At 38.0% G+C, this 12,464-nt stretch overlaps 1 protein-coding gene across 2 annotated transcripts in view; it reads left to right on the forward strand.

Moving 5' to 3' along the window:
* Window positions 1–11,898, forward strand: part of si:ch211-222l21.1 (prothymosin alpha) — an 81,963-nt gene extending 70,065 nt beyond the window's left edge. Inside the window, exons 2-6 of one of the 2 annotated variants that reach the window (XM_055221678.1) lie at window positions 9,242–9,332; window positions 9,897–9,965; window positions 10,381–10,447; window positions 10,625–10,698; window positions 11,044–11,898. In XM_055221678.1, the coding sequence (XP_055077653.1) occupies window positions 9,282–9,332; window positions 9,897–9,965; window positions 10,381–10,447; window positions 10,625–10,698; window positions 11,044–11,115 (333 nt within the window). In that variant the 5' untranslated portion in view covers window positions 9,242–9,281 and the 3' untranslated portion in view covers window positions 11,116–11,898. Of the gene's footprint in view, window positions 1–9,151; window positions 9,333–9,896; window positions 9,966–10,380; window positions 10,448–10,624; window positions 10,699–11,043 lie in introns of those variants that run through there. The other variant, XM_033966602.2, reaches the window with a different exon arrangement.
* Window positions 11,899–12,464: the final 566 nt, after the last annotated feature.

Genomic DNA, 12,464 nt, shown 5'->3' on the forward strand with positions numbered 1-12,464 from the left:
ATTGGCTCTGGTCCAGAAAAAAATAGGTGGATCACAAATTGATTCCAAGATATCGGGTCAGTCATTACCCTGGTTAGGGCTATAAAATGATCCAATAAGATACTTACTGGCTGATCTGATGAATATTAGTTGATCTATTTGAACTGTGTTTTAAAGGACATAAATGCTATTTCAGTCTTTGCATTGGTACTGGTTGATTTTAGGGATTGGCAGTTAAAAAGCCTGAAAAAGCCTGCCCTCTAATGCACTCTGTGTCTCTATCAAATGAAAAATAAACATACAATTGTACAAATTTTCTAGCCTTTATTGCATCATCTTCCTGCTGCTTCTCAATGTCCCACAACAATTAATCCGAAGAGACAGAAGGAGACTAAATGGACCCTTCCACACTCGACCCCTCCATCAGTGACAAAGAAAATGTATTGAAAATGCCAGAAAATTGCATATTGTGACTTGTCCTCCCATTCATCTTAACAAACGGATGTAAATAAGCCATTGACAAGAGCTTGTTAAGTAGTTATCCAAATGGGCTTTCAATCAACACTGTCCAATTAATTAAACCTAATTTGTCAGCACATATTCAGAATAGTGGTCTAAGCATGAGCCAGTGCTGTGGTTTGTAGTAGTAGCAGTCATGTAATTAATTATTGAAAGAAGAAATAAACAAAGCAAATGAAATAGACAAACTTGGGTAAATATAGGCAATTACATTATTAGTCAATTAAAATTTCAAGTGTATCTGCTATTATTCATTCATTTTTGAGAGCTGTACCATCTCATCATACTGTAAAACAAAACAAACTGAGTTTCTAGCCAGATAATTTCAGGTCAGTTACACCTCATCAAATCTAAAGAAACAAAAAAATATATACATTGCAAGTCACAACAAGGACTTCACTGAAGAAGAGATCTTATTGATTGAACTGTAGTCAATGGGCTGTATATCTTTGAGCAGCAGAGGGCCTTGAGCTAAACATTAAGCAGGAATGATCAGATAAAGAGAAAGAGAGGGAGAGTGGGAGAGTGGAAGGCGGGAAAACTGGGAAGCAAGAGGAGGAGCGAGACTTGAGCAGCCGCAGCAATGACTGGAAAATTCCACTTTTCTCTCACAATCTGGGGGCGGAGCTTCGAGGTAAAAGGAACAAGGTGCTAAACTAGGCCAGTGAAGAGGAAGCAACAGAAGATAATCTTGATAGGTCAATCGGTGTTATTATGATTCAAAATGTAAAACGTAAAAGGCTCCATAAAATGCATAAATGCTTATAGATTTTGACACAATGTTGACTTCAAGCTATCAAATAATGCTTCTGCAATACCTAAAAAAAAGAAGACTACCTCTTCTCTTACTCACAGGTTAAACCAATTTAATGCATCAAGGTTTCCAAAAATTAAAAATTAAAAACTTTATAACAAAACAACTACCCATGAATCTTGTATATTGGCTTTTTTGAATAAAATATGTGAAAATGAAGGAGATTATAATAACTGCTCATGAGTTTCAGCTTTATTAAAGGCAATATTTTTTGGAAGTTTGACTATTCAAAAGCTATAATATTTTGTTTTGCATTCTTAATTGCTATGGCAACTGGTAAAAAGAATTCATAGGTTTCAGAGTGATATACAACTTGTACCTTGTTTCTAAATTGCAGTAATGGGGCAACGAATTTGTCTAAGTAGTTTCCCTCCTCACTGGATCAATAAAGTTTATCCATGTTAAGCTAACACAGTGACTGGTGTATTATCCATGTTTGCTGCTGTCTGGATATGAAGTATTATTTTCCCATCTGAGAGGCCAAAGTGCTGTTGATGTATTTTTATCCATAATGGACTCAAGCACCGCCCACTGCAATCAGACACTACTCCACACAGAAATGAACCATGTTTTCCCCTCACCACTGCCATGTAACAGCAATGGAATAACATGGGATAGGCAAGGAAAAGGTAAGGCTTATGCAGTTTAATCCACTGTCGCAACAACTGAATGAGGTCAAATCTGAATTATCAATAAAGAATTTCTTGCAACTGTCAAGATTTAAAAACAGATTAATTTATGTTAAGATGATTGGTAGCCATTTTTATCGATTCTTAGGCAAGAGAGACCAACTGAAAGAAGTAACTAAAAGAAAAATGCTAAATAAAAGGATTAGAGCTGTACCCGTGACTCTTGGCTCCTGTTTTATCACTTAAATATGTTACGGTATTTTGGGTCAGAACAGGACTAACCATAAAATACAGAAAAAATGCGGGGCACTAAGGAAGAAATTTTCTTATGTCTTATGCTGAGGACTTACCCGTATTGACCTTATTCCACCCTGCCCACTTTTGCTGTAAATGAGACTAAACAGCGCTTTCTTTGTGGTGGCACTTCTGGTTAAGTGGGAATCCCATTCATTTAACAGGAGAATTTGGGAAATGTTTTAAAGCTAAAATACACGAAGTAGGTTGATTTGTGTAAAATGTTCTATGTTCATGAGCACAAACAAGTCAACAATTACAACAACTCAACCCGAATGATGATGGTGTCCACGGCAACTGGATAAGGTGAATATAAAGGTTATAATGAAATAAATCTAAGCTTACAGCAACAAAAAATAAGAATACCCCCCATATTTTCTTGTTTTTACACAGAGAATCATGTATTATCAGGACTGCAACTGAAATCCAATGTAGCCATGATGACAAATTTTCAGTACAGTACAGCGCTAATAAAAGTAATTCTTGTCACACCAATTAACGCGCTAGCGCACAGGAAGAAATTTCAAGCCAATTTGAATCAGGAGAAACAGGAAATTGTCTTGTTAATCATTAGATAAAAAGGGAAGGACTTGCTCACAAGTAGTCGTATCTCCAACTCCAGATCACACTAATTCCCAACACTGGAGAGAAGTCTAATATAATATAACCTTGTACAACCTCAATGAAATAATTAGAGAAGTAACTTTAGTCAACTAAGACTCAGATTAACTGTCTAAACCACTAAAGGCCTACAGGCGAACACAATTTCACAACCAAATATCAAATGACACCTTCACGTCCTGGCACTCAGTTTGCCCCCTGCAGTTTTTGAAGCATCACCTAGAGTCTCTAAATCCTCAAAGCAGCGCCTCAGTAATCCACACATCACTCAAGAACCACAAACATAAAGAGTCCAGGATTTCTACAGCTCTTGGCACAGAGTCACAGAGGCTCCCGATTATGTAATGTGTGTTTACAGATTTCAGGCATGAAAAATTTAGCAGATTAGGATGGTAGTAGGGTTGTCAAAAGTATCAAAAAACTGATACGAATTGATATTAAAACTAGTATCGAGATTAGATACTCATTTGAGCAGGTATTGATACTAAAAAAGACACATTCACAGGACAGAAATCATCGTGGTATCAGAATCATAGTGTGGATGTTTGTTTTTTTTATATAAATACATTGCACCTATTCAACAGTTGCTGGCAAATCTTACAAGCAAAGGTTTAATTGATCGTTACACTGTTTCTGTTGCCTTGTAAAATTGACTTCTGAGCCAATAAAGGCAAAACACCTGCCTTCTAGCAATCATGTTCCAACCTTCAAATTAGCCAAGACTACTAGGAATAGTTTATTGTGCTTTCAACTCTTTAGTATTTTTAAATTTCACAAGTCTAATTAAATTCCATTTGAATACACAATAGTCATTAATAAAATAATCATGTTCTACTCAACAGAAGACCATCAGAGCTTTTTAAACAATGCATTTGCAGAACCTCATCTATAAGCTCTTTGTGTTAAGTGCAATATATGCCATGATTCATATAGGAAGGTTCACACAATTACACCTCTGTCTAAAACTAGACAGCTGTTGCCAGTAAAAGATAGCATTGTTTATGAACGAGACACCATTTCAACTCTCTGTACATCAGATCATATCATCTTGAAGAGTTGTTGCAGTTTTTTTTTTTTCTTCGTTTTAGCCATTTTGTTTAATTTTGTATTTATTATCGTAAACATGCTTGTACTTGTTTAATATGGGATTGTAATAACTGGTGAAAAATATGCGTTTCCAGATTGTTACCGTGACTGAAATGTATGTGCAAGTGTGTGTGCGGGAGGGGGACATATTATTGTAACTTATCTATCCGTACTGACCTTAAACACACTCATCACTCCTGCAGTAATGATGGTACAGTGTAAGTCGACAGCGTCCTGAGGAGAAGTCAATCTAGTGTTGTCCCTGGAGCTGGCAGGGCCCCCTGAGACCCACACAAAGCCAGTTGGACCAAGGAGGACACTGCTGTTCAAAACAAAAGGAGTTAGTTAGTCCCAAACTATTTTCTCCAATTATGGGGACCCCTCCCCCGCATAATCCCGACCTCTGCTCTTTGATGGGCCCCGGCATTCCACAAGTCAGGTCAGTCCTTTGTCCCCGAGAAGTGAAGGGGAAACGAAGGTGCAGCAGATAACAGTTTATATCCTTAGGGGCAAGGGGAGTTTATTAGCCACTGCCCAACGCCAGTCTCCCTAAAAATAGAATTAATAACAAAGAAGAAAAACAAAGGCATTGCAATCACCACCAAACAATCCTCACATGCTTTTTTTTTTTTTTTTGCTTTGGCCAAATTTCCTAAAACATTTCTTTAAATAAATGAAAATGTGCCCACTTCATTGTTTTGCAGAATAATAGTGGAGTATGTGCCAAATATTTCTATGAGGGCGCCAATAATCTCAAATCTACAAGTCAAATTAAAATGAACAAATGAATCACAATTTATTTACACAAGGCAAGGCAAGTTTATTTGTACAGCACAATTTGTACACAAGGTAATTCAAAATACTTTAAAGAATAAGAAAGAAAGAAAGACAATCACAATACAAACTACTCAAAACATAAATAACCATCATAAATTGAACATTAAAAGAGTGTAGAATAAAAAACTTTGAGTCATATGCACAGCTAAACAGAACCATTATAAGCCTGAATTTAAACATTGTCAAAGTAGAGGCCTTACATGGATTTGTTTTGCCAAATATCCTTAAAACATGTTTTTAAAACAAATTAAAGGTATCAATTTCAGCTAAAATTGTGAAACAATATGCTCCCCATCCCTCAGCGCATCGACTTCAAAGTCCTCCTCATCACCTTCAAAGGCCTCCACAACCTGGCCCCCTCCAACCTCTCAGACCCGCTCTCCACTTCGCTCCCAGCGCTCCTCAGACACTGACCTCCAGTCCCTCCCCTGCACGACCAAGCTCTGGGGATACAGAGCCCTCTTAATCACTATCCCCACCTCCTGGAACTCACAGTAACTGTACAGTAAGAGTACCTCCTCACCTTCAAGAAAAATCTCAAGAGCCATCTTTTTAGAATAACTTTTAGTGTTTAGCTTTCTTCTCTATGTGATTTGCTGTTGTTTTTTTTTTTTATCTCATCCATCTTTCCTGTATTATTTGTTTATTGCTCTTTTGATATTTGTTCTGTAAAGCACCTTTGAGTGCCCTGAAAAGCACTATATGAATAAAATGTATTATTATTAGTAGTAGTAGTATTAGTAGTAGTAGTAGTATCAAATACTTCTGTGATATCTCAATTAATTATTAGCTATCTACTACTACTTTTATTTTTATATTCACAATGATACATTCTGCACGCTGTCAAAGAGTCCGAACACAATGACACAACATTAAGGCAACATGCAGATTTCATGGCTGATACACGGTCCAAGTGCTGCGTACAAAACGCTTTTATGTTTGTTTAATTAAGCGTCAAAAACATCTAAGGACAGGCTTCTGTGAGTATTATCCTGGGGTATATTTTGACAACCATAAACGTTACAACCAGGAAGCCAAAAACACCCCATAGAAGCATGCCTTGTAATTACACTGTAAACATTATTGCTCTGCTATAAATTCAGCGTATTCAACATGTGAACTTATAGGCCGCATCAAATTCCTAAAAAGCTGAACAGGGAGTAAGTTCATGTTATTTTAATGTACAGTACATGTATAAACAAATAGTGGACTGCCCGTTGCTCAGTGCTAGCTATGTAAACCCATACAAACCCACTAGTTCTAACCTCATACAAAGGACCCTTTATAGTGCTACAGTAATGCTTTCTGTGGCCTCATAAGTCTCAATGCATAAAGCAGCTTTCCACTTCTTGCGTGTGGAAAGAGTGGTAAAAATGTGGCAGTTTTGTCACACAAAGATTATTGCTTTCGCCTATCGCTAAGTAAATGTTTATAGTCCTATTTGTTGCAACAGTTTGGTTCACCTCAGTCACCTACAACATATATAGAAAAAAGGCAAATAAAGATAAAGATACTAACCAAACTACAAAAATAGTTGGGACATGGTAAAATGCAAATAAAATAGATGTAGTGTTTTGTAGTGTGTTATACAAAGCAAGTTTATTGAGCCATGAAACAGCAATCATTAGGTTTACATTTGGCTAAATTTTACCAAATGGAAGTTCTATTTTGAACAGTTTTTTCCAGGGAAAGTTGTATTGTAAAATATGGTGTTATCAACGGCCTAATGGACCACAATGCAATACATTTAGGACTCAAGACTCAATACATCATTGTACAACGTGCCTGTGGAACCAATCAGATGAAAAATGAATTATGCTTGTTGGAACAATACTTTAGCTTTTATTAATTTTGAAGTAAAGGTTATACATGTCATATTCGGAATAACATTTGCCTGGAGATTTGCTAGTACGTTCTTTTATTTATTTACTTTCACAGTGCCTCAACTTTTTAGGAACAAGGTTTGTAGAGCAGCAGACCACTACATGCAGCAGTTAAACACAAATAAGGAGAAAAAAAGTGACAGGAAATGATCTCACGAGCACTCCTCTACTCTCCCTCCCTCCCTCCCTCCCTGCCTCTCCCTCCCTCCCTGCCTCTCCCTCTCGCCCTTCCTCCTTCTCTCTCCCTCCCTGCCTCTCCTTCTCTCCCTCCCTGCCTCTCCCTCACTCCCTCACTCTTTCCCTCCCTCTCTCAAGTTGCTCCCATTTTCCACTTACAGAAAACCGTGAGTAATGCCTTCTGCTGCTCTGCTAAGGATGGAGGCTGGTGTCTGCACATTAGGGCCAAAACACTGAGGATGTTTGCTTCTCTGGATCAAATTTTCTAAAACAAAACAAAATAAAAAGTAAATTATATTCCAATCACATTTGTTTTACACATCAACAAATTGGTTTAGTTTTGACCTTCTTCCCTACACACTACGCACCTTTATTCATGTTCAGAATTACAGACAATTTAAAATGCGGAATATAATTGACTTTGAATGTCTTGGAAAGCAATGGCTCCAACCTTAATCACCTAAAAGTTAATTACAGGCTTCAAAATTATAAGATGATTTAAATTCAATGTGATTAAAAACCTGTCTTGATAGGTCTTTCATGCTTTTTGGCTTTGATTACTGACGTGGCAAAAATACTGTGGCCAAAGTATGTCACAGGAGGCACATATTAGATTAAATTAGGGGTTGACGAAATAGTTGTGTCAAGATATCCACCACTGACATGTTTGAACAAGCGGAAAGTCAAAAACAACGCCATGACTATGACTGTCTAGTAGTAAAACCCAAGCGCAATGTTGAGGCTAGCTCAGTTCAACAATTATCATAAATGGTCAATGTTTTATTAGAATGGGCGTTGAGCGGGTGTGGATCTAAAAACAGTTGCAGGTGTGGCATTTGAGGATTCTTCAGGGTTACATGAGGACTCCGAATGTATATTTTGGGTAATAAAGTAATCGACAATACAGAAACGTTGTGGTTGTAACGAGAGGAGGGAAGACATGATCAAACTCGGGGCCCCACAGCTGCGTTTCCTCTGGTTTAACAGTAGAATGACTCATAAACAACAACGTTCCAGCTCAAAGTGAAAGTTTTGAACTCAAGGCAGACCTGTTGTTGACCCAAGTTTTACAGCATTTTACGATGGTAACCTTTTTAGTAATCCCTTGTCTGTATAAATAGTTAGCCTGGTAACATTGGGGTTAAATTTGTGGATTTGAAATTGATCAAACTGTGAAATTGATTGCGGTTTATGAGTCATGTTTGCACTGTTGTTCTGATGTTGTTGTATATATCTACCTCTATGACTATTTTATTTTTAAGCATATCTTTTTTAACTTTATGCATGCCCTTTTTTATATATTATTATTATTATTATTCAGTGCTTTATGTTGCACCGAAGAAAGTTCAGTTTGTGAAGTTGTTTTCACTGACAATGGCAATAAAAGTCTTCTCATTCTGATTCTGGTTTGATTCATTAGTGTAGATTGGTCAGAATAAAGACAGTTATTGCAGTAACCTTTCAAGTATGATTTTTATAACTGTCAGAGATATTGTTTTTTTTATGCAAATGCTGTTTTTGCAAATGCATCTTCTTATTCTTGCAGTATTTCATTGTTTAGACGTGTTACTGTATTTTAACTTTTTATTTTGGATTAAAGAAAGCTTATTTATGAAGATGACAGCGTGTGACTTAAGAGCCTTACAGTAATATAATTGTCGGTTGTGTGTAAGGATGCCATTTAGACTTATTAATGTCAGTGTTGTAATCATTAATCAAGCCTCCGGACAAACGGGCTTTGTGCTTCATACAACACCACGGAAAAGTTTGCTTTCATTTTACAGTGGCACTTACCGACATAGAGAGGTGGGAACACAGACACAGACTTGACTTTAGAGCACATTTTGTGAAAGTTAAATTTAGAAGGAGGTGTGGCTATGTGGCTTTCAGATCGTCACTTTGCTGTTTTTTGCTTGTAATCTGACACCGAATCCCTTACGAGAAAGAAAGCAAACACAAAAAAGATGGCGCCCAAAAAAATCTGATATTGTAACATTACGTTTTACCTTAACGTTTGCTCGAAATATACTTACGACTTTAGCTTTAAGCAGCCACTAAGGTCCATTGTTCAACATTTAGGTTAAAAAGCACACGGAAAACAGAAGTGATCAGTGATGGGGAGGAAAAAGACTTGCAGCTTGGAGTACAGCGCTTTAAAAACAACTGACCAATCAGCGCGGACCTGCACGGTGGGCGGGATCACGCGTAACGATTGGCGTGAGCGGCAACCAATAGCGTCTCGGGCTTGCGGAGACTGACCAATAGCGTGCCGAGTCTGCCCTTTGTATCCAACGAGAGTGCATTTTCAACGAGCTCGAGAAAAGCGGTGAGGGGCAGACATCATTCCTCTCCCAGCGTCTTTGGACTGTCTGCACAAAGCCGGAGCGCAATCAAACCTTTAACATTTTCCGAAAAGGAATATAATTATTTGGAAATTTAACAATGGCTGATGCTGCAGTTGACACGACCGCGACCACCGAGGTGACAGCCAAGGTGCGTTTCATTCACTCATTTTTGAAGGAATCGTCGTGTTAAAAGATTTTGGGAACTTTCTGAAGTAATTGGAAATGTGCTAATAATTTGGCTACCTTCGTGTTAAATGGCGTGGTTGGTTATCAGCGGTACACCTTCAGTATTTTATGCAAATTTGAGCCGTGATATGTAAAAAACTACTCCGTCAGCCGTGTGGAAAAAAATGAAGAATTGTCTCTGTGGTTGTGTATTGCGTCGCTCTTAGTTTAATCTTGTGTAAAAATGTAACTGGGGGGCATTTTTACGACCTGTGTTTAGCCAAATTAGTCTGGATCGAGAGACAAAGCGGGTAATGGTAAGGTAACCTACCGCTGGAGAGTGATTGTGGGCGGGAAGCAGCGGCGAGGCAAGTCGGGTTTGGATGGAGGCTTCTAGAGCGCACACTTTTTATGGAAAATGTCTACAAATCTTTCATTTATTTTTGGTTTCTTTTGTACCCAACCACCACTTCTATAAGGAATAACTACTCAAGATTGTTGCCGCTCGATTCATCATCAATTAAACCCATTTTGTTTTCTTGTCTAGGATCTGAAAGAGAAGAAAGAAGTTGAAGCGGAGAAGACGGAGACTGGTGACGCACCTGCCAATGGCACAGTGAGTGTACCCTCAGCCGCCAGATCTCGGCCCCTCTCCCCGGAGCCTCGTGGCCTTTTGTCTTTCCAGTCCTCATCATGCAGGTGTCGCTGCTGCTGCTGCTGCTGCCTCCTCTCGCCTCCCCCCTTCTCTCCCCTCTCTCCGTCTCCACAATGCGCTTTGTTTGGGTTGTGAAACGGCACAGATGTTACGGCTAACTACACTTTGGATATCTCTTCGTTTGGAATTTTAAGATCGTGGTTTCCTGCATCAGCCTTGTTTTTGTAGTCTATGGGGAAAGACACGCATTTGCAAACGTCTAAACAAGACTCTTAAACTTATAAACTAAACTGATTTCAGCTCGTTTTGACCTAGTACACCGCAACCCAGTCCATGTATAGTCAGATTAAAGCACCATTACCTCTTTGTTTTGCAGAACGGTGCTGACCACAGTGACAAAGTAAAGGAAACTGAGGAGGAGGAGGAACACAAAAATGGAGAAGGTACTTTTTGTTTTAACAGTTTCTCTCTATGAATCTGATTTATTCATATTTAGGATGCTAATTTTAATCTTTTGGCGATTTGTACTTTGTGTTGGATTTGAAAAAAGAGTAACTGTTCACTTTGAATTGGTCTGAACATGGTGGTTAAGTCTTTTCTTTTTTTTTTTTCTCATGTAGGAAATGGAGAGGAGGCGCCCCCTGCTGAGGAAACCGACGCACAGCCAGTGAAGCGTGCAGCAGAGGATGAGGAGGTTGGGCTTAACACTTTTTTATGGCAAACAGGCATGCGTCAGTAAATGAGAACAAGAACTAGAACCGAAGAAAACATAACTTAAGTTTTATTTTTATCATGTAACGCACTTTATATATTTTGATTTGTAATGAAATGTATTCCTGGGTTTTAATGTCTTATTTCAAGCTTACATTTTCAGGACTTTTGACCATTCAAAAGATATAATATTTAGTTTTTCATTTGTTAATTACTATTGCTATGGCAACAATGCTACTTTGAATTGAGATATATATCACACATACATTATAATACACATGTCTCTATCATAACATTGTACTGATGCAAATATATTTTTATTTTTCAGGAGAAAGAGGATACAAAAAAACAGAAGACAGATGAGAATGGAGACTCTAAAGAGGCTGAGGTTGAGGCCTAGACTTAGTTCATGTGGCCTTATTCTACGACTTCTTGGTTTTCTGCAGCATCGTTCTACCAGCCTGGTCATCGTCCTATAGAGCTTGTGCTTTGTCTGAGAGAGATTTCCTTTTTATTTTGTAGTTTTATTTCACTCCCACGCTCACACAATGCACTGGAGTCCTGAAAAACATGTAGTGGCCTAATCTCCTTTTTTATGAAATGTTATTTATTGGTCTTTAAAACAAGCTTTCTTTCTTACTTGTGCTAAAACCAGGGCCACAACAAGAGAGGAGTTTTCTTCTTTTAGGTTTTCTTATTAGGAGCACAGTCTCTATGTCCGCGCTGACCAGAGGATCCACATTAAATACACCGGCAGCTGCCATCCTCCTTTACGGCTCATGTTGATCTTTCATGTACAGACCAAAGATAAGTTTTAAGCAGGGGGTAATATTCTTAGTTGGTGTTTTGTGTCAATCTGCTAGTAGATTCTTGCCTTGTTAACATAATAGATGAATAATGGGTCTTGTTGTGTTGACCCAGTACTAGCAGGATTTCACTTCGTTCATTAACCCCTCTTAAATCTTACTGCTTTGGTGATTTGTTCTGTGTGCATTCCATGCGAGTTTGTACCATTTATATTTTGTTTTACTATGTTTTTGTTTCGACAAGTTTATGTTATGGCTGTGGAGCCCAGTTCTGTATCCCAGACTGCCTTTACAAAAAAGAGAAAAAACAGAATGACATTCGGTTACTTCAGCCACTGCTTTGTATATTCTGAAAAAATAAATTGTCTTTTTAAGTATTCTGTGTCTGGTAGCTTTTAGTATACACCCTCCTGAGGCAGTTTAAAAGAAAAGATGTCATCTGACCTAGATTTTCTTCACTGGAAAATGAAGAAAGGACTAATCTCAATAATGACGAAGGAGGCTCTTATGACATGCATTGATTTCTAACTGTCTTATGCCTCCACCGTGTGGTGACTTTGAGGAACTGCAGTAACTGAAGGTGCATTCAAGGTCTCAGTATTATATCAAAATCAAGGTCATAGTATCGTGGCACATCAAGTACAAGGTGTTCTGCTCAGATTGATGGTCACTTCATGGAGAGAACAGAACATTGTGAGATATCCCATGGTTCATGTGCAGGTGTAGATGCCAAATTAAGTCAATATAGGTTTTTCCACTTTTTTATGAATTTACACTGCTCCATTATCAATGTTTTTGTCTGGGGTTTTTTTGTTGTTGTTTTTTTTGTTCTTTTTTTAGCAATTAGTGGATCCATTGTGTTTGTGAAGATTAAGAATTATAGAATTTCATGTGGAAAGATGAAAAAGGTGCTTTCCTTGATAGCACAATAATGACAGGAGAC

This window comes from Periophthalmus magnuspinnatus, chromosome 5 (genome assembly GCF_009829125.3).
Source record: "Periophthalmus magnuspinnatus isolate fPerMag1 chromosome 5, fPerMag1.2.pri, whole genome shotgun sequence".
NCBI classification, from domain to species: domain Eukaryota; kingdom Metazoa; phylum Chordata; class Actinopteri; order Gobiiformes; family Gobiidae; genus Periophthalmus; species Periophthalmus magnuspinnatus.